General features: G+C 43.3%; 2 protein-coding genes across 2 annotated transcripts; one reads left to right on the top strand and one right to left on the bottom strand.

The window, feature by feature from the left end:
- The first annotated feature begins 3,195 nt into the window (after positions 1–3,195).
- LOC128753981 (guanine nucleotide-binding protein G(o) subunit alpha-like) lies at positions 3,196–20,007 on the top strand. The gene is made up of 9 exons (XM_053856252.1): positions 3,196–3,607; positions 5,721–5,812; positions 10,558–10,650; positions 11,070–11,230; positions 12,175–12,303; positions 16,725–16,854; positions 16,928–16,999; positions 18,823–18,910; positions 19,048–20,007. The coding sequence occupies exons 1-9, from the start codon at positions 3,478–3,480 to the stop codon at positions 19,236–19,238; spliced, it is 1,086 nt and encodes a 361-aa protein (XP_053712227.1). The 5' UTR covers positions 3,196–3,477; the 3' UTR covers positions 19,239–20,007.
- Positions 19,714–20,782, bottom strand: LOC128753996 (neuropeptide B-like). Its single transcript, XM_053856270.1, has 2 exons — positions 20,418–20,782; positions 19,714–20,119 (listed from the first exon to the last, which is right to left on the bottom strand). The coding sequence occupies exons 1-2, from the start codon at positions 20,676–20,678 to the stop codon at positions 19,991–19,993; spliced, it is 390 nt and encodes a 129-aa protein (XP_053712245.1). The 5' UTR covers positions 20,679–20,782; the 3' UTR covers positions 19,714–19,990.
- Between the last annotated feature and the right edge of the window lie 376 nt (positions 20,783–21,158).

Raw genomic sequence — 21,158 nt, 5'->3', positions numbered from 1 at the left:
TCTCCCTTGGCCAGAGACATGTGCCATGAGCACGTGAGTTCGATTCATGAAAAGTCTCCATCAAACAGAAAGAAAGTACTTCAGGATTAGTTTAAGTATTTACTCTGCCCAGCGTGACTTTGAAATGTTAAAACAGAACTGTATCAGTAATCGTTTAAACATTGACACACAATGGACTTGAGAATTGTGTAAGAGAGACCCTCAAAGATAGTTAAAATTAACGCAGCCATTTCGTCTCAGAGAGCAAATGCCTGATAAGCAAAATCATTTGAAGGCTGTGGTATGAGGGAACCCTACATTACTAGCATGTGATTCTTGACTCAGCAGGAAACTCCAGACAGGGGCTACATCTCACAAAACCTTGTTTGAGTGGGGTTACCCCACAGAGATAACAGCCTCTCCTCTGCTCCCTCACAGTCTCTATTACTTCTGTAGGGTCGACTAAGGACAAGGCAGGCTTTGGGAAAAGGGAGCTGTTAACACAGCATTACGCTGGTGTTTTCAAATGCCTGATTCTACCCTGTATATCGCCGATGTACTGTACAGCGAGGCACCAGTAACCTGGGTTTGGCTTGGTTTGCTGTGTTGTTCTACAAACAATACCCAAGTGGATGTGAATGAGTGGGTTCATGGTTTAGGAGATCCACTCCATAACATGCCTCCTGCCCTTGAGTTGGTGATGTCATCGATGGTCTAGGGATTGGCAGAAAGAAGTTCTCGTCGTCTAGTTCGTCCTCCATAAAACGGCAGATATATAATCTAATCTAATCTAATAGAATAAGTGCAGGTGCTGCATCATTCGCGACTGAACCATTACTACCAGCAATAGGCTCAAAAAGAACTCATGGTAGAACTTATCAGTAGTGGCATGCATGAGTGTTGTGCTGGTGGTGTTCTCCCTCTTTGGCTCCTCCTTCAGTACATGTTTGGCCAGCGCCGGGGTCATCAGATGGAACCAGTCAGAGACTGGAACCCTGCCGCCTCCTGCAGCTGTGCTCACACTGTTGAACTCCAAACATCATCCTTTCCTTAACTGTCTTTCTCTGCCTCCCTTCCTGGGGAACAAAAGCATAGAACATGAGCGCTCTGCATAAGCACTGAATAACTGGACTGGATGGTAGAAAGTGGTGTGAACAGAAGGACAAGACACTTTCCTTCACGGATAACAGACTTCTAATTTGTTTCAGCTTCCACCTATGCAAGAAAACAAAATAACTCACTCAGTAACGTGACATGAAATATACACAAAATATACAAAATATACCATATAAACGCAACCTTAGCCAAGAGGTCACATTTTTAAAAGGTTCGCATATGGAAAAAAAATAAATCAAACAAAAGGGACATGATTCATAACAGGCGACTTAAACCAAGAAACTGAACGGAGAACAATGACGCATCCATTGCGCCCCCATGTGGCGGAAATAGATCATTATCCTAAATAAACTTGAACTGTCTCTTCTCTCGGAAATTGAGATAAACCTCATCCAATATTCCTTGAAGAGCATCATGGCTAAGCCAGTGAGAAATGTTCAAGCATTTGAGAAGAATATTTCAGTTGGTACAGAGGTGCAGAGCAGAACAGAAGAATAGAAGGAGAACAGAAGAGTCCTTTGCTCTACATTATTTGATGGGGATCCAGGATCAACCACCTCACGGCTGCATGTATGGTGCTAAAAACTAGACTTAGTAACATGTACTTTTTTAGTTGGTTAATGGATGTGAAATTGTTTCATCAAATTTATATGAAATGAATGTTCAAATAATCATACAGTGACTGCCTTTCATGAGACAACACAGCATACATTCATGCACACACAGTCTGCAGTCACGATGTACTACTATTTAGAATTGTACAAAATTCCTTTGGGATTAATGCAGTTTTTCTGATTCTGATCTAGATTTAAACGTGATAATAAAATCTTGATGAAACATTTGGTTGTGTTTAGTAAATTAAAAATGCGGTATGCATATCTATGAATAGCTTTTTTAGCTTCACCACCACAGAGTCACAGGACAGGCTTTGCTCTCAGGGGTGCAATGACAGACAGAGTTGGGGTACCTTCCTGAGAGGTCACCAAAGTGGCTTTGCACTGGTATGCAGTCAGATTGTTCTTCTCTCAGATGCTTCTCAGTACTTTGTTTCTTTTTAAATGTTCCATATCAATGCACAGGAATTGATTTACATGGCTGAACTCTGTTGACAAGTATGAATGCATCAGATTCTGCGTATGTCCAAGCGTCACATGATGTCTGTATCTGAACACACAGCCGGGGTCTTTGTTGGATCAGCAGACAAGCACGGTTCACTGAGTGGATGAAATGAGGCCGCAGCGGTGCAGAAGCTGCACTTCCCATTCATGACTGGAACAAAAAACTGCTAGCTGTCAATACAGACAAAAAGGAGGATTTGATCTGGTCACTCAGCTGAGCACCACAGAGATGTGCGAGCTTGTGGAGCTCAGGAGCCCTGTGAAGCACGGAATAAGGACTCTTCAGCTGCAGCTTGCTTGTCACCCTGCTACTGCTAAAGTCAACGTCAACTCAAATGTCTTTCCAATATTCATGCCAACCTCACGACAAAGCTCTTTTTCCTCACTACACTGCCAGCGATGCTAATTTTATAAGTATAAATAAGTTCTACCCAAAAACAAACTTCACCGCTCATGCTTCACTACAGAATTGTCCATCAACATGCGTGTAAATTTCATCAAAATGTGTAGCAGAAAGCCAACACCTGATCAGCAAAACAATGTTCACTCACTTTAACTTAAAATCTAGCAGTTTAAAATTCCAAAAATTTATTTCTAAATATTATGTTGGAGAATATTATTTGGAACTGACACCTATTGCACTCTAAAAAAAAAGATTACTGAGCACATTTATTTTGTATCGATATTAAGGTCAAACCAATTTTAAAAGTCTTGATATTGTGACTTGTGAGTCTTCAAACCTTTGTTCTGCATAGTTGATTGAAGACTTTAATGTCTAAATTCCCTTCATTTCCAGTCAAACCGAATGTCATTTTCCTGGTTTTTCTACTTCTTTTTAATAGAATATTTCTTTTGAATACATTTCCCGGATAACAAAGCGGGCCCGTCCCCCGCAGCACGGGAGCCACTCCTGCCCCTCGGTCCCAGGTAGAGGAGGTGAAAGCGCGCTGTCAGCAGTTTCACCTCCACGTCACTTCCCTGGGAAGTCGAAAAGTTTTCCATCTGTGCTGGAGGCTTCCGCGGTAGGAGGAACCTCAAGTTTGGGTTCCTTGCCAAGGCGGTTGAAGTGGAGTTCGAACTTCGAAGTTTGGTGCGTTCACGGCTCATAACCGATGAAGGAAATTACAAACTCGGACCTGCCGTGTGGCGACAGTTTCCTCCCGTGGAGGAATGGCACCTTTCCGGAGCGCTTTTAGCCTGTTGGATCACTGGGCTTGACCGCAGTCTGGACCCCCGGTGGTGGCGGGGGGGATGCGTGATCGGCATGGGTCTGTGCCTCGGTACCGAAGTCACAGAGGAGGAGAAGAGGGCCCGGATCCACAGCACCAGGATAGACCGAGAACTGTACGAGTCCGCCAAACGGGAGATGAACACGGTGAAAATACTTCTGCTCGGTGAGGCGCACTGTCGATCATCACAGACTCGTGGGGTTTAAATTCGGAACGTCACGTGGGAGTGATTTGAAGTGCGGGGAGCCGAATTCACATGTAAACAAACACTACACTAGTTTAATTCAACGTGTGGAAACTGTTAAAGCGCCACTTACTTAGTTTAATTCAACGTGTGGAAACTGTTAAAGTGCCACTTACTTCCAACGAGCATCAAACATTTTAGCCCACATTTTACTCTTTCAATATCCACAATTTTAATTTCACATTTCCTCACGTTTCATTCGTATATTTCCTAATTCATTTACGTGTTACTTTCTTGCTTTATTTCCCGCCCCACAGCATTCTGTTGCAATAGTACTTTTCTCACTCAGATTTATTCACATGTTCAATATTATTATTAGGCTTTTTAACGCACAATAGAGTCGGAATTCTGGATGAAGTATCCACTTTGTCCACTATTAAGTGTCATTTAATGAAAAGCGTTTTACTCATACAACAAATAAATAATCAACAAAACGTGAAATATGAAAACAAAGTGAGCCACAATGTGGCTGTGTATAATGTGTGATCGCTTTCAAGGACAGGGAGCACAAAGTGACCTAAGATTCATTTCCAGGAGCAATGATGATAAGTCAAATAAAAATAGAGGCCGGTTTTAAAACGCGGTGCGCCTCTGAGCAAATATAAGGCCGAACATGAAAGTAGGCCACTTTGTATTTAATTACAGCTTAAGTCTATTTTAGTGCAAAACCCCAAGTTTGCTGTGTAAATCTGTCTGTAGGAAATAGCAGGATGTGAATCAGGTTTTGGCTCTGTGTTTCTAGATGGCCACAATAATAGGTGGAAACTGAATAAAAGATTCTTGTGATGTCACTAATAGCCACTTGACTTGTTGGTAGTAGAGAGAAGATGGCGGTGCCCTTTGTCCAAATTGAAAGAATGGCAGCCGGTTATTTGTTTAAAATATACAATAAAGCAGAAAACATTTACGAAGTAAAGCTGCGTGCGGTTACTCCAAAGAAGTGCAGTCTTGTCTCCTGACCACAAGGCAGCTCTGATAATTGCTCTTTGGGTTGCACTTGTCCCTCAAGTTTCCTCCTACACCCAAACATAGAAGCATGGAGCCTTTCCAGGGGGTCTGTCAAGTTATTTGGAAAAATGTAGTGTCATAAAGTTTCTTTTTTTTTTTTGCATGTATGTATTTGTTCTCTTGTTATTTAATAATAATGTATATTTTAAATATGGTTTGTTAGTAAACATACAAATACAATACAAAATGCAGTAAATAAAAAAGAACACTAAACACACAAAAATGTAACTAATAAAAAATATGTAGTAATCTCATAAAAAAAACGTCAAATGTAATAATATAAACTGGCAAATATGGTGGAATAGTTTCTAATTGTTGGGAAAAAATGGAATGCAAGTGAATATCACAATAATGAAATAGACTTTTCGTCTTTTATGCTTAGATGTCACAACAGTCACTACCTGGTCAGATTAAAGGCACATTTATGCTCAACGTTACGTACAGATCTGGAAACCGATGGAGCCTTCTGTCTGTGCTCTGCCTTCACTTCGTCCATAAATAAAGAAAATGTGGGGGCAGTGTTGCTGTTACTACCCGATACATATAACAGTTGTGGAAGTAACAATGACAGAAATTCTCCATCCCCCAGCAATACCAACGTAAAGAGCATGTGATCAGTGACAGTAATATTGTTTGAAATGGATAGGTACAATTTCATAGGTAAAGGGAGCATAAATGGGTGTTTAAAGTGACCTCATGATGAATACAGGAAGAGGCCTGTGCCACGCCCACCACAGCTCGACACCATACAGTGCTGCAATGTTCAATTTCACACTTCGCTCCAATGAAACAATCTCAGTATCTTCAAAGATGAAAGTCTTTTTTGTATGAATTTGTTGAACAGAGTGACTCCAACAATAGATGATATACAAGTGATCAATAATAACATACGATTGCGCTGCAGGAGATTGAATCTGCCTCTGCAGTTAAACTTATGGTGACTCCCTGAAATCCTGTGACCCAATTGATTCTTTTAGATGTAAATCTGTGCGCTTCATCGTGACGTAACCTTGAGGTCGTCTTCAGGGGCAGCTGAGAGCGGCAAGAGCACGTTGGTGAAGCAGATGAAGATCATCCACAGTAATGGATTCACCAGGCAGGAGCTCAGCAGCTTCAAGGTAGGAAACCAATACAAGATCAGATGGAGCCTTGTCACGACGTCAGAATGTTTGTGGTGCATGAGTCTGAGGAAATCCTGAGGGAGGTTTGGGAATTAAAGTGCAGCTGAGTAAAGAAGAATGTGGCGTGGGGAGTGAGTGAGTGAGTTTAGTCATATCATAGACATAGACATATCTAGGAAATCTGTCTCCCACACTTATGAAACCTTTTTCTCACACGTCCATATAAAGGCAAGCATATCTCTCGCACACACTTTTAAAACTTCTCACACCAACAAATTAAGTGCTAAGGGCAAAATGTTGCTGCAATTCCTGGTACGCACGAATTTAAAAGTCCCACACGTACATGGAGAACCTGTTGGTCACCCGCATGAAACTCCTCGTATCTCCCTCTTATAATTTAAGGCACCCACATTCAAACACTAACCCGCACATGTACAAAACCACCAGCACTTGAATGTGAAAGTTCCAGCTCCCGTGTCACACACTTTTTACATCCTCAAATGTGACTTCCTCAATAGATACTTTACTTTCCCTGCACAGTTCAGGTGAAGGAACTTCATATGAAACATCTGGAACACACATTTGAAACGTCTTTTGCGTACATGTTTGAAACCTCTCCAGTGCCCTCGAAACCTCACGTAAAGATGAAATTTCACAAGCGCACATCCGTGCCTCTGACAGACACTCGAAGGCTCCCTTCTCACATGCACAAATATGCGACCACTGACTCACACACTCATGACTTTTCTTTGTGGGAAATTTGAAATCTCATGGGCCAGACTCTCAACACACCTGTCCTGAAGGAGTCTCAGTCCTCATCCTCCTTTTCCTCCCACATGTGTGTGGACAATTCAAAGGTGATGACTGAAGCAGACTTGTCATGGTTCAGCAGGCTGCTCTGTCGTCCCACCCTCACACTTTTCTCTGCCTCTCTGGGCCTTTGATACTTCTGTTTATTGGACAGCTTGTTGATCTTTAGATACGCAGGTTATACTTTAAAGTGAAGTGGCTCATGATCATCAGACAAGAAGTAAACTGAAATGACCGAATCTAAACCATCTGCTGGACAATAACAGATATTTTACGTGTGTCATGCTGAGTTACGAGTTCGCCCGACATAAATATAGCTTTTAAAACACCGTTTTCAACAAAGCAAGTGGTGATTTTTCGATTGGATGGACATCTGTTTTTTAAGCAGCAGTATTTTTAGATGCTCTGTGGTCTGTGTGCTGCGGCTGCAAACCTCCCACTCTCTTTAATTCAGATGCAGAGGAACTGACATGAGACCATCAGGGTTTATTACTAACTGTTATCTGACTGGGCAGCTCTGCCGTTTTCACTCGTAAATGTGTACGTGACAGATTCTTCATCTCAACGTCTGCTGCAACTTCTGTTTCCTCGATGACCAGGATCCAGAACATTTTTTTGTGTGTGGTGACTACATTTTAACTTAACTCCTCCAAGTTTGTAAGCTGTCACACATAAAGTGCCATTTGACACCTTTGAGACAAGTAGTATAGTCTCAAAACAAAGCACAGTAATCCCTAAATTATCACGGGAGGTATCCACCGGAACCCCCAGTTTTAGGACTCCAAAATTCTTTCCCACGCTCTTATAAGCCTCTCCCACGCTCTCCCTTCCCTTAACATGTGGAGGAGTTCCACCGTCTCGATGATGGTGAGCACCTTCTCCGGCACCACCCTTGGAAGGCCAGTGCTGCTTTACTAGAGTAGGTAAACTGAGCTACATGCTGTTCTGCCTGGCAGCAGTTCAAGCAAATGTGAAAGTACAGCTAAAAATAGTAGCTTTAGCTACTCCTTGTTCTCATAATCATTTCATTCACCATTAAATAAACATAGCCAGTGCCTCTGTTGCACAAATATATTTCATAGATGTGTGAGACTCTTGTGTCCTCCTGAGGCTACCGTAGTTGCGAGAACCAGTACTGGCGGCGCTCCGAGAGCGCAGTTTACTACATACTAGAGTAGAGCGTGTTTAACTTGTGCAATTGGCAACTTCATTTAAGGAACATATTTTACAATCTGTGACCTCATATTGTGACAGTCGGTCTTTTTATTTCCGTTAAAAATAAAGTTGTATTATTGGCCCAAATAGCTGTTCTTGGCTTGAATAGCTTAAAAAAGACTCAAATTGTAGTGTCTTAGTGTATAGTTTTTCTACAGCAAGGTATGACAAATTAAGTTTTGTACTTGAATTGGAGGCGCTGTGATTTGTTATGTTTCATCCAATAGCCACTAGTACGAAAAACCGCAGGCTGACAATGTACTTGCATGAAAAAGTCAAGTCAAAGTGAAGTATTGCACTTGAATATTGTGTAGTTCAGTTCCATTTCAGTCCAGGAGCTATAATGGCAGTGTAAACATAACATGGCTGACGACAGCCATTCTCATGTCGGGTGGAGGTCCTACTGGAAGTTTAACAAGTGTTTGACATTGTTTGTGTCATGATCAGAGTTGGGAGGAAGAGCTCTCCTTCCTGAACCTCATAGGAAGTGCCATCTTTTTCCGAGGCCCAATCTTCACTGGAAGTTCTGGCCTTTTTGTTTCTATCCATGCTCCTCTTGACACCCGCAGATGTCACACACATGCACATCATCCCCACAAACCCACATCAAACAGACTCACAACCACACTGTGAATTGTGTCATCAGCCGATTCTATTCATGTCAGTTATCCATTTAGTTCTGTTGCCACTGATGGTCATCCCAGCAACGGAGGCCTCCTGAGTCATGTGTGATGTTGGTGAACATTGTGTTGACATCTAAGCCTGTTGTTATTATTATAATCAGGTGGAATATTCTCCAAGTATGCAGTCAGATTTAACATGTTCACTACTGTTTACATTTGGTTCCATTTATGGCTCAAAATCTTAAATATTTTTAGAAATTATTGAAGTGTTAGTGTTCACATCATAACCACAGTTTGTGTGACATGACTAGTGACAGTTTTTCATGTGTCAGCAGGTCTGATGGTGTTTTTCACTGTCATACTTAGCTTCTTTTGTTCTAGCGCCACGCCTCTTCTTACGATGGAATATTAACACTAACCTGCCCTTCCTGAGCCGAGCCAGCTCCCACGGCCACTCCCCTCTCTCTCTCTCTCTCTCTCTCTCTCTCTCTCTCTCTCTCTCACACACACACACATACACCAGCTATTTTTTCACAGGTGTGTGTGTTGGATATTGTGGTCGAATAACTGTCCAACGTTTCTGACCCAGACTTGAACTGAACAAGTGATCCCACTGCTTTCTCCGACTCCTCCTGAAGGCACCACCAGAATACCTTTGAGGCTGTGCCAGCTTTTGTTTCGAACCATGACAGAGTAGCCTGCAGGGAGAAACATGGGATGCAGAGAAAGGGGGTCTTCTTTGTCTCATCCCTTCTTTATTTGTGGCCCGAGGCCGCCGTGTTGTTTTTCAGCCAACAGGATGATGAGCTTTTTCCCCACCGGTGTCTTAAAAAAAAGTAGGCAGCATTCATACTTTCTCGCACGGTTTTTGAAATCATAATTTTCTTGTCGGCGTGCCCGTGTTTATGCAGGTGTTTGACTGTGACTCTTATTTGTTATGCAATGAATCGGCTCAACGCACAAACACACAACTCAACGTCACAAGAGACATCAGTTTCCATCCAGTTGTGTCTCATTTTCATGCACAGTATTTTTTTATGGCAGGTTCAGTGCTGGCTCAGGTGAGGAATAGTTATTCCAGGTCTCAACACACACATAGCTCAAGGCCTCAGGTGTGTCATCTCTCTGTAACCTGAGTCGACATGTCACTGCTGAAGATTAGATGTGAGTAATGACGCATGTTTTCATACTCGTCTAGTGTAATGATTTTTGTAGCAGATATTTAACATATTTTGCTCACCTCCAATCTGACAGGCTGCTGTGCACAATCTGTGTCCCCCCTCCATCCTCTAGACCTCATTCTGGAGAGAAAACAACTCAGTTTTTCTGTTAGTTTTCAGTAACTCGCTCACAAAAATGTAAATATTGTCAGAGCACTGGATAGTGAGTTGTGGAATGTGATTTCTGAAGCTGGAATGAGACTCGCTCAGCTACATTTCTGTGAATACGATCATGGAAGAATGACTCCCACACTTGTGTGATAGTGTTTTGTGTTCATCAAGATTGAGAAATTCACTCGCATCTTCTGGCTGGTTTTGTAGTTGGTGCTGCTTCTTTTTTATCTCCAGGTGTAGAAAGGCAGATCTTAAGATGGATGAGCCGATTAGCTGATGCGCTAATCGATGCGCCGCTGTCAGCGGCTGCTCGACCAGCGTCACGCTTGTCTCCAATCGCACGTCAGGAGAGACACACTATCTGTGTGCAAAGATGACAAGAGGGCGACCAGACTGTGATGGAATCTGGATGGAATGTGATCTGTTTTTGTCTGCTGGCGAAGGAAAGAACTCACTGCGCCTTTCTAACACAATAAGAACTGAACGTGTTTTTGAGTAATGCTCAAGTGTAAGCTAGTTGTCAGGTGTCTGAAGATCCATTTTCTTACGTAATAGGTGATGGAAAAAATGGGCGTTTATTGACTTGAGTGACCTGTCCAAGGTGACCCCCGCCTTTCGCCCTTGGAACCTTTCACCCAATTCAGGGAATCAACAGACCATCAATGTATAACTGAAATTCACTCACTATGTCGCATGACACGATATGAGTACTGGTGCAAAAGCGGATTTTTAAAAACAAGTCGTCTTTCTGTTTCGGCAGCCGGCAGTGCTGGATAACCTGCTGACCTCCATGAAGTTCGTCCTCCACGGTATGGGCGTCCTGCGCATCAACCTGGCGAACAGCAGAAACAAGGTAGACCGTTTATTTTACTGCAATTCACCCAGTTGACCACTGAGGAGCAGCAGTTCCTCAGTGTTCCACACACGGCAGCGTTCATGCGCATCAAATCTTATTTTAATAATAAAAATATTTTTTTTTAAATGTGTATACGTTTTCAAAAACAAAGTTGAGTAATTAAAAATTATAATTTCTAATGTTTTTTTTCCTTCTCTTATCTCACTCTAGCAACTTGTGCTTCATTTGTTTATTTCAACAAATATTGGAAATAATCTTTACTCAAATATGTTGACATATTTTCCTCAGTGAGGCCAGGCATGTTCGTCAAAAGAAGGTTTCTCGGGCTATGGCTGTTCATTTTCATTTGAGCCCTGAGTTCATGATTTGATGCCATCATTTCTGTGGTCATCTCTCCACGTGTGTGTCCCTCGCAGGTCCACGCCCACTCTGTGCTGTCCTGTGGCCGAAGTTTTGACGAAGACCAGGTTCTCTTTCCCTTCCTGAGCCACGCTCTGTCGTGTTTGTGGGCCGACCAGGGTGTGAGAGCCGCGGTGGCTCGGGGTTACGAATACGAGCTCAATGACTCGGCGCTGTAGTAAGTCGTCCTCCAGTCCTCCCTCACGCTGCGCTGCAGACACACACAGACGCAGGGGTCTAATGAGGCCAAATTAATAGCCGATGTTCAGCCGTCTGCGCGCTGTCACTGGGGATCAGGGTCACAGATGGAGCAGGAGCCAAAACGTCTGCGCTCAAGCAAACTAATCTATTCATTCTCCGTCCTTTTCCAGTTCCTCAGTGCCTTCACTCAGCTGCATTGCATAAGTATAAACCTGGAATTTACATCACATGTTCACACAATCTTTTATTCCTTGTCTTCTAAATTTAGTTTAACTAAAGGTTGCACAGCCACCAAAGAAACATGTTGAGAGGAGATGACGTGAGGAAAGCGAGAGCAGCGACTCACCAGGAGGCCGTCTGCTCTCATCCTCAGGCCCGACCACAGGCCTCTGCGCAGGGTGATCTACACCGACAGCCGCGCTGCTTGAGACCCCCAGCTCATGTCTGCACACTCACACACAACAAATGAAATGTAACTTTAACTGACTGGTCATGTAAAGCATTGTCGTTTTAAACGAAACAAACCAAGCTGTGTATTATTGCGTCCAGAAACTGGGAGGAAATCAGAGTGTTTGGAGGGACCATTCAGGGAGAACAAACACATACTGTATAGATTAATTGATCACCAAAGCAGAAGTGTCCACTGACTTGAGCTGTCGACTTGAGAATGTCACCCGCGCACACTCAGCACTTATCAGTGGGAGGAAATGTGTGCCTCAGTGCGTAAATATGATGGAACCACCAAAATATGATGCGCTACCCTTCGGCTCCAGTCTTATCACTGCACACCTGTTTGCACGCGTCTCACAGGCAGCCGTTTGTTTGCTTTTGATCTTCTGTCTCTCTCCCATGCAAATATGGCTCTTTTGTCTTTCCCTTGCTGCTCTTCTCCTCCGCCTGCGTGACCTTGCGGTTCTCCAGTTTCTTCGAGAACATGTCCCGCATCACGTCACTGGACTACATTCCATCGGAGATGGATGTTCTGCGTGTACGCCTGAGGACCACCGGCGTGATCGAGACCCAGTTCAAAGTCAATCACCTCATCTTCAGGTAATGGAAAGCCCCACTCCCGCTACTGCCACCTAGTGTTCTTAGGGCGTACACGCTGACTAGTCCGCAGTGACGTCTAGTTTTGACGCTCTTATCTCTTTCTACAGCCTCGTGACTGTCTGAGACGTAGAATTTAGATGGGAGGGATCATTCGATACGTCAATATGGCAACTTCTACTGTCACACACATATACACACGCACGGATTCATGCCTTATCAGTGGAGCAGCAGGGTTCATATTTGATCAATAAGCCACTGAACCAGCCCACCTTTCCCTCTATGTCGTAACAAGTTGTCAGTACGTTTCTGAGTTTCTGAGGTCTGAAAAAAGTTCCAGTAATTAAAAGGTAATGTGAAAAGAGTACTGTGTGTGTGGAACCTTTAGAAGACATGTACCTGTCATTGCAGAGCTCAAAACAGATTCACCTGCACGAGAACACTGGAGACTTTCTGAGATCTCCAAGGTCTGAATGTGAAGAGAGGATGCTGAGATAAGTGCTCCTTGATGTTCCTTCACTGAGCCAGTCAGCATCCTGGATACTGTACAGTTAAAAATGGACCACAGAGTACCATGATGTAAAAAGATGTTGCCATATAACAGCACATATATCGATGACTACAACAACTTATTTATACAGTGGAGTGTTCTACCTCACTACACGAAAGCATGAAACAAAAAATGTTCAGTGAAGTAATTAAAATGAAACGCAGTATTACAATAACAAAATGAAAACACTACTACTAATGAAATGCAATTTAATTGAAAGGCATTTAAGAGAAAGCGCATGTTTCCCTCAAGATTCTTGAAATAACCCTCACTTTATTTAGATGGATATATGCAGAAAACACTTCTGATTCATGCTGATATACAATAGTCGCAGTCTGTCAGCCAGGTTGTACATCATCACCAGTAGATACCCTTTATTAATGGTCCTGTCACTGCCATATTTTTTATGCACATTTCAGCTCCATTCAGAAGCCGAGAAGTTCTCAGTACATTCAGCCACTGAACAGTCTGCGCTATTTAAAAGATCCATGCGGTTTCTCAGTCCAGAAAATTACATTTATGGAAATTGTAATATATATATTTAAAAAATATTTTTTTGAAGGTCATTTGGGCATTGCTGTGTCACATTTTTGAGCACCGGTTACAGTGAGGTTAGTCCCACCACACCAGTTAAAAAAACATGGATAATACACCCAGAAAAGCATATAATATAAGGTTGGCAGGCATAGGTTGTTATTGTAAAAATGTTAAATAGTTCAAAGGTCAAATAACTTATTTCTTTGTGTAATCTTGTCATATTAGAGTCCTAATAATGAAATCATTTCGGGGGGGTTTTCCCATTTAAACTGTTACTCAGCTGACTGAAAAACTGACTGATGTTGGACTCACTTTGCATGGCACATTTTTTAACTATTGCACTTCCATTATATCAGCATAAACCCTGTCATGAAAGGGTTAAACATGTTGGTTTAAATCTCAAGCAAAGTTACAGCAGCTGTTCTTATTGATGAGTGGAAGAAGAAATTATTCATCTCCGGGTGTTAAAATGTGCGCTCTCTCTCTCTCTCTCTCTTCCTGAGGTCGACCTGTGACAGCGGCAAGATTGATCATCTCTTTCCCAGTGTTTGGTTTTATTAGATTAAAAATGAGCCTCAGAAGGTTAAACAGGATGTATTTGACTTGAAATGTTGTGTGTGTGCCACTGATCTATCACTTCTGAGGAGCACGTCCTCTCTCTTCCCTCTGTAGTTTGACATTTAAATCACCTGTGCATTGCGGCGTCGGCGTGAAACAGAATAAAATCTCTCCTTCAGACAAATTTGATTCATCCATTGCCGACGCGTTCTCAGGTGCGTCGTCCCGGCCGCCTCGTATTGATGCTTGAGAGTCGTACGTCGAGAAAAGTTTGAGTTGTGAGAGGAGACTTTGTTAAGAATGGATGGATGCTCCTTGAAGTGGTTGCGTTTGCGCCACCATTTATTTATCTATGTCATTTTCCTTTTGCTGTTTGTGTCAATATGAAAGGGAGCAGGGAGGCCCCGGGATGGGGGCCCGACTCCTCTCCCCTCTCAGTCTTATCAGCCAGTGTTTGTGAGGAGATAAATAACTGGGCTCAGTTCAGTGTGGTGTGCGTCTGTGTGTGAGGTCCCTGGGGCCGACGAAGAGCTTAGCATAAATGAATACAATTATTTTAAACTTGGCATCAAAAGGGTCATTAAAGGGTTTTTGGCAGAAACATTTTTGTTTGTAAGCTGGCTGGAAAATATGTCAAGAAAAAGACAAATGGGTGAAGATGGTCTTCTACTGAGCCTGCACCCTTCAGGTTTAGATCTTGGTCCATGACCTCCAGTGGCTGGAGCATGCCTGCGTGATGAAGGCTCCTCACTGCAGTCCTGCTCCTCTGGAACATCGCAACTCCTCGTGCAACATGTTGTGTTGTGACAGTCTGGACCTGACTACGCATGAGGTGTGATGCCTTCATGTATCTCTGTAACTCTCTGCTCCTGTAGTTTCTGGCATTGCTTCCTGGTCCCAATTCAGGTGATTTCAACTGAAATTGATGCGAAAGCCAGGCCAAGCGAAAGTGGCCTTTAAGCCAAAAGGAGAAGGAAAAAGTCTTAAATTGAACTTAGTTTGTGACTGTAATGTGATGAAACAAGAAGAAGAAGAAGAAGAAAAAAAAGAAATAGTGTAATTATGCTCATACAATGGTTTAGTGCTACATTTTCAGTAATGATTCTCAATATACAGTAAATCACAAATATATTTCATAGTGATGAAATTCAATTTGCAATACATGGTTGGGAAAAAAAGCTGTACTTTGCCCAGGTCTGGGTCAAGTGGCCTCTCTACAGAACAACGCTAGCTTTCACTTACTCGAGTGGTGCCTTGTTTGGGTGGGAAACAAAGAGCGCCACCTACTGTCTCTTTGTTTTCATCATCTCTCATTTACATGGAAAATAATTTGGAGAAAGTGTCGCCTTCTAAATCAGTGTAAATGGTGTTTGTGTGCAAAGTTTTGGCTGGGATTGAGCCGTAGAGACGGAGGAAGGCACCAGAACAATAAAGACCTTGAGTTTTCCAACGCTCCTTTGAGGCCGGTACTTCAACAACATACACTTCAATTTTTTACCGCTTCTGAGATTGAGCCTGAGAAAAACATATACGAAATGCCTCCGCTGCTCTGTGATTGGGTGATTAGATTTTTCTCCTGACGAGAAATAAACCCTAATGAAGCAGCAGGACAGACGGCAGAATAACATTAGAGCGGCACAGGAAGTTTAAATGGACAGACTCGCTCTAGTCCTCACAGAAGAATTCACTTACTGCTGCTCTGTGGTCTTTGAACCAGCGCTGCCGCAGCAAAATAAGAGCTAAGACTGAATTCAAGATACTTTAAGAAGGTGGAAGATGAAGACACTCTGGTTGCGTAGGATCAGAAGTCACATGGTGTGGTTGTGTGGTCAGGAGCAACAATGTTGGACGACAAGATGGAGGCAAATGGAGACAACTACTGAGCTGAATGAAGATGTGAACATTTAGCTGAGAACTAGGGTGTCCTGGTCCTCAAAGGGCCACAGTGAGTGGAGGCTTTTGTTCCAACTGATCCTGAGTAATGGGGCCTTTTTGAAAAGGACAAAATAAGAAGTACATAAACAGCTGTGATATTTAAATACTTAAAAGTCAAAAGTATTGCTTCATGATCGGTTTTGTATTTGCACTCTGACTTCAAAGGACAGAAACTGGGCCTGTAGGTGAGGCCAGACCATAATAATCAAATTCAAATGTGTGAAATAAGAATGGTCTGAATCCACCTTACATTAAAGTTGAATATTACAGAGGAATAGCCATAACAGTGAGAACGAATGACTCATTGATAATCGTGTTATTTAAAGATTAAGGAAAATTGTGTTAGCTTGGTTTGTGTGTGGTCCTTGTGCAGTCCTTCTCCCCCTCTTTAATGACCTGTGTCGTGATTCCACCAGTCCCAGCTTCCTCTCTGTAACTGGATGAATGGTGACAGAGAAGATGCGTGATGCCACATCAGAGTCGATGCTCAGATTCCTGTTGTGTTTCTCTCTGGATCTGCCTGACCTTTGCATTTTTGGCCGCCCCATGTTGTCAGTGGATCGCATCAGTATTGAGGCTTAGATCTAGTCAGTGAATTGCTGTGAGATTTCAGTCCGTTAATCTACCATAACATTATGACCACCTGTTCCTGTTGTGCAACCCCTGACCCGTCCCCCTGCTTATCTGCTCACAGAATAACACAAACATATTGTTAACATTACACCATATCATCAGCAAACATCATAGATCATGGAGACTCATTTTTTGAATGGGTGGTGTGATAAATGAGGATTTAAGAGTCACAAATATTTTAAAGAACGGCTCTGTTCTTCTCTGTTTTAAGGATGTACGACGTCGGAGGCCAGCGGACCGAGCGGAGAAAGTGGATCGGCTGTTTTGAGGACGTCAGGGCGGTTCTTTTTGTGGTGTCGCTCAGCGGTTATGACATGACTCTAGTGGAAGACCCTTCCATGGTAAAAAAATGTCGCCTAGACCCCTGAGCTCACTCTCCACTCTCACTAAAACTTTTGGGTGTGATCCCCGCAGAATCGTTTACAGGAGAGCATGAAGCTCTTCTCCTCCATCTGCAACAACGTCTTCTTCCGCAGCACATCCATGGTGAGGAACTGCCGCCGATGATAGTCAGCCGTATCACATTTCAAGCTCCGACACGAACACACTGCCACGGCTCGACCTGCAGCCTCTGCGTCGCCTGTCACTTGTAATTACGGCAGGGGCTGTAATGAAAAGTTCCGTGACACTTTCCCTCCCTGAGTGTTTTTCCATTAAGGTTTCCGCTAAATAACGGAATTAAAACAATCATCAACTCTTTCAATTCGTCCCACTTAACTCGCATTAAAAGCCGAGTTGGATGGCAGGACAGTGCCAGTTGACACGAATGTCAGATGTGTTTTCTGAACTTTCCAAAGGCCTGTCACGGTGAATATTGTGGCTCCGCTCTGGTAATTATATTCATAATGTGCGGGGAGGGTTGAGTGAGGCTTTAGCTTTGTTTTAATTGTCGGTGTGTCCGTGATGTCAAGGCAAGGAAAATAACAGACGTATTTTGCCATCAGTGAGTTGATCAACAACACGCCCTCAGCACAAATGAACCCTGTGTATTCACTAAAAGATAGTGTTTAACATTGTTCAGTAGTTATCCACAAAGGCAGCAGCCCAATCGCGACAGTCTAGATGTCGCTCTGAAACATATTGAAAAGACTAGTTTGCGGAGGACTTGAACAGGTCTTCAGCTGAGAAATGAAAGTTGTTTCCAGGGACGGCGCTAAATCTGCCATAACACTTGAGTTCAGAGGTGGGAAAAGTGTGGCCCGGGGGCCACATGTGGACCTTTGCCTGTGGCTGTGCGGCCCCCACGAGCAAAACAACAACATACACCTAACATCTGACTTACAACCGGGATTGGTTCTGACCAACCGGTACTAAGTCAGATTCGAATGCCATTCAAAATAGCTGACGCGAGGGTTATAGGTATTACTGTAGTGGTAGATCGCTGTGTGAGAGTGAGATGCTGGGATCCTGTGCTGCTGTAACTGTCGTACGCGATGCCAGACGTTGAATAAAAAAATTTTTTTTTAAAGCATCTGCTGGCATCTGCTGGCCGTGGTCGTAAGTACGGGTGGACGCAAGTCGAGCAGGTCCTACGTCGAATGTTACGTGTATTGTATTTTTTTCATTGTTCACTTTTCAAAAATTCTAAATTGAAAAATCTTTATTTTTTTAAGGTTTATCCCATTTCCCCCTTTTAAATTGGATTCTTCACATTTGTGATGCGCTTTTTAAAAAGTAGTTTTACCTTTTTAAAAATAAATAAATACACTGACAAAAAGTGTCTTTATAGCTTATTGTTTTACCCACAGTTACCAAAACATTCACCTGGTAAAAAGATCGTCCAATGTTTATGATTTATATATTATATTGAATCTCAAAATAAAACGTGTTTATATGTATGTAAAGCCAAAAATGTATATCATATAATGTCAAGGCATCACCACACATTTCTATGTCATACTAGTAAAATGGAAAATTAAGGTTACATTGAATATTCTTTATCTACTGTCTTTTGGTTTGCTCCCTTTTTTTGAAAAAAAAAAACAAACAAACAAAACACTAGCTTCATGAGACCAACCTCATGGCAATGCTGGTTTCCAACTTAGGGGTTCAGAACCAGCTGGAGTAAGGATGATATCATTCCCCGAAGCTGCTCACAGATTGAATAATGCTCGCTAATTCGAGAGCGATGTCCATTGATCCACCACCATCATCTCCCTGTGACCGACACAATAAACCGCGTTATGACGACGGTTGATGTATTAGCTTCATCTGGCTCCAAAATTGCGACGGAATCGATGATCTTTGACATGGATCTGATTGTTTCTCTGGAGAAGTCACATGTCACCGCTTCATGTTCTTTCTTGCAGATATTGTTTATGAACAAAATTGACTTATTTCAAGACAAGATACTGCACTCTGGTCGACACCTGCGCTTGTACCTGCCGCAGTTTAAAGGTACGACGCTGTGTCATCTTATGTCTTCAGGTCTTGCTTGATCAGCAGAGTTTTGGTGTGGAGCTATTGAAAATGATGAAGGCCTCACCGGCTTCTGTTCAGAATACAGATGTGTCACTGTGAAGTCTCTCCCTCAGGTGCAGACTGTGACGTGGATTCGGCCGCCAGATTCATCGCCGCGACCTTCATCTCCCTAAATAACACTCCCAGCAAACTGGTGTATCACCACTTCACCACGGCCACCGACACCTCCAACATCCAGGTGGTCTTCCAGGTGGTCATGGACACCATCATTAAGGAGAACTTGGAAGCGGTGTCGCTTCTGTAGCGATGAACTGGACTTTTTTTTTTTTTCCCTTTTTTACAATGATGCTTCTGAAGGAACGTTGCTGCACTTATAACCCCAAAACAAGCTGATGCTATGCGGCCCCCTCTTTGTTTGTGTGTGTGGGCAGAGCGCTGATTTACTATAAGTCTGTCAGGTGGTCCACGCCACAGTGCTCGTCTGTCTTCTGTTGTGTGTCCATCGTAACTCAAGCAGCATCGACGTCTGAGGAGTGAGGAAGTTTTGACTTGACTGAAACTTACCATTTCATTTCGGAGGCTGTCTTCGATATGTGATATGCACCAACACTGACTGCTGAAACTACGCAATGTCTTTGTCATTTGTGTGGCATTTGCTCTGTGGGGGCCGTCAGTGTGGAGGGAGCCGACCTATTCCAGGAGCAAACCAGTGAAACGCCGCAGATCTCCTCTGCTTCATAACAAAACAAACGTGGAGCCCCACATCATTTTATGTCTTTGTTCCTTTTAATAGATAAAATAAACCATAGCCATTTACAGGAAATCTGCATCAGAGAGGGCCAGGGGGAGGAGGGGGGGTCAAACAGGAAAATTGTGATGTCATCTTTTTATATCGTTTTTCACAATCCGTAATCTTTATACTGAGTGAAAGCAAGTGGAGTACAGCAGATTAAAAGAGGAGTCTGACAACGGGCCACAGATCTCTTCCTCAACTTCATCCCACATATTTCTCCGGAGTCGTCGGGGCGGTTCATGAGCAGAGGAGCAGAGCCGTCCTCATGCAGACAGGCAGTCCAGCGAGTCCAGGGTGAGGAAGACATCCGCCTTGCACTGGAAGGTTCCCGTGCCGTCCTGCATCAGCTCACAGGTCTTAAGGTTTGGAGAGATGTCCTTCACACAGATGGCCTGTAAATGACACAAGTCTCGCTCGAATATTGCACGCTGGACTTCTCTTTATAAGCAAATATGAGAAAAGTAATTGTGCAGAATTGGATTTAAAATACACTAATTTAGAGTTGAATTGAGGCTATATTTACAATAAAAAAAATTTATTGCTGAAAGACTATTTCAATTATCTTTCTGTCTTTACTGGTATTTCTCTCCGTAGCCGCGCATTTACGCACGGTTTTCTCCATTTTAATTCGCATAGTTTTACAGTCTTAATGAAGCATTAACGAACGTCAAACCACGCGGGGGTGCTCACCATGCTTTTGAGGATGGAGATCTGCCTGCTGGCGTCTTGCAGCACGCTGTTACTCGCCGACTCTCCCACGTCCATCACTGTCTCCGCGGACTCGGACCTGCGGACGTACGGTGACCTCCTGATGCCGGAGAGCAGCCCGGACGCTCGGCCCACGGAGTAGTAGCTGGGTCCGGTGGACTGTTTGTACCAGGCGTCGGCGTGTTGGACCGAGATGAGCAGAGACAGTCCGACACAGAGCGCGGCGATGAGCGACCTCTCCATCTCTGGTTTTACGCAGCGCTTCTGGGCTGTTCGGCTGCTTATGGAACTTGTAGCTGCTTATATAGTCTGGCTAAGGAACATTATCGTGACCCAGGATGCTCGTCAAATCACATGTGAGGTGGGCGGGTGATGAAGCTGCGTCGAAACGTGGGTTAGAGGGGGAGAAAGCCCAAACTGAATTGATGGTTTTCTTTATTAGATGGAGGGAGGAGCGCGTGTGGAATAAAGATGCACAGACACGTCAGTGGTCTGTGACGCCGGTGCGCAGATTAACATCGGTGATGTCACTAATAATGGCCTCCGGTATTTCAAAGTTTTTGACAGCAGCTGTCTGATGTCTAATCCATGTCCAGAATAGCATTAACGACTCAAGAGGTTGACTTTGCTGGGTTAGCGTCATCTTTAAAGGGCACATTTATCTCCAACTAGCAGGCTTAGTTGTAGCCCTGAGACCTGTTTTCCACACACACAAAGCCATGA

This window comes from Synchiropus splendidus, chromosome 2, assembly GCF_027744825.2.
Source record: "Synchiropus splendidus isolate RoL2022-P1 chromosome 2, RoL_Sspl_1.0, whole genome shotgun sequence".
In the NCBI taxonomy this organism is placed as follows: domain Eukaryota; kingdom Metazoa; phylum Chordata; class Actinopteri; order Syngnathiformes; family Callionymidae; genus Synchiropus; species Synchiropus splendidus.
Note: the sequence above shows the minus strand (reverse complement) of the source record. Positions and strands in the feature narration are given on the sequence as shown.

Coding starts and splice junctions, on each gene's coding strand:
- LOC128753996 (XM_053856270.1), bottom strand. CDS start 20,678: ATGGAGAGGTCGCTCATCGCCGCGCTCTGTGTCGGACTGTCTCTGCTC. Junction 20,120..20,417: donor TCTCCATCCTCAAAAGCATG/GTGAGCACCCCC, acceptor TGTCATTTACAG/GCCATCTGTGTGAAGGACAT.
- LOC128753981 (XM_053856252.1), top strand. CDS start 3,478: ATGGGTCTGTGCCTCGGTACCGAAGTCACAGAGGAGGAGAAGAGGGCC. Junction 10,651..11,069: donor TGGCGAACAGCAGAAACAAG/GTAGACCGTTTA, acceptor TGTCCCTCGCAG/GTCCACGCCCACTCTGTGCT. Junction 18,911..19,047: donor GTACCTGCCGCAGTTTAAAG/GTACGACGCTGT, acceptor TCTCTCCCTCAG/GTGCAGACTGTGACGTGGAT.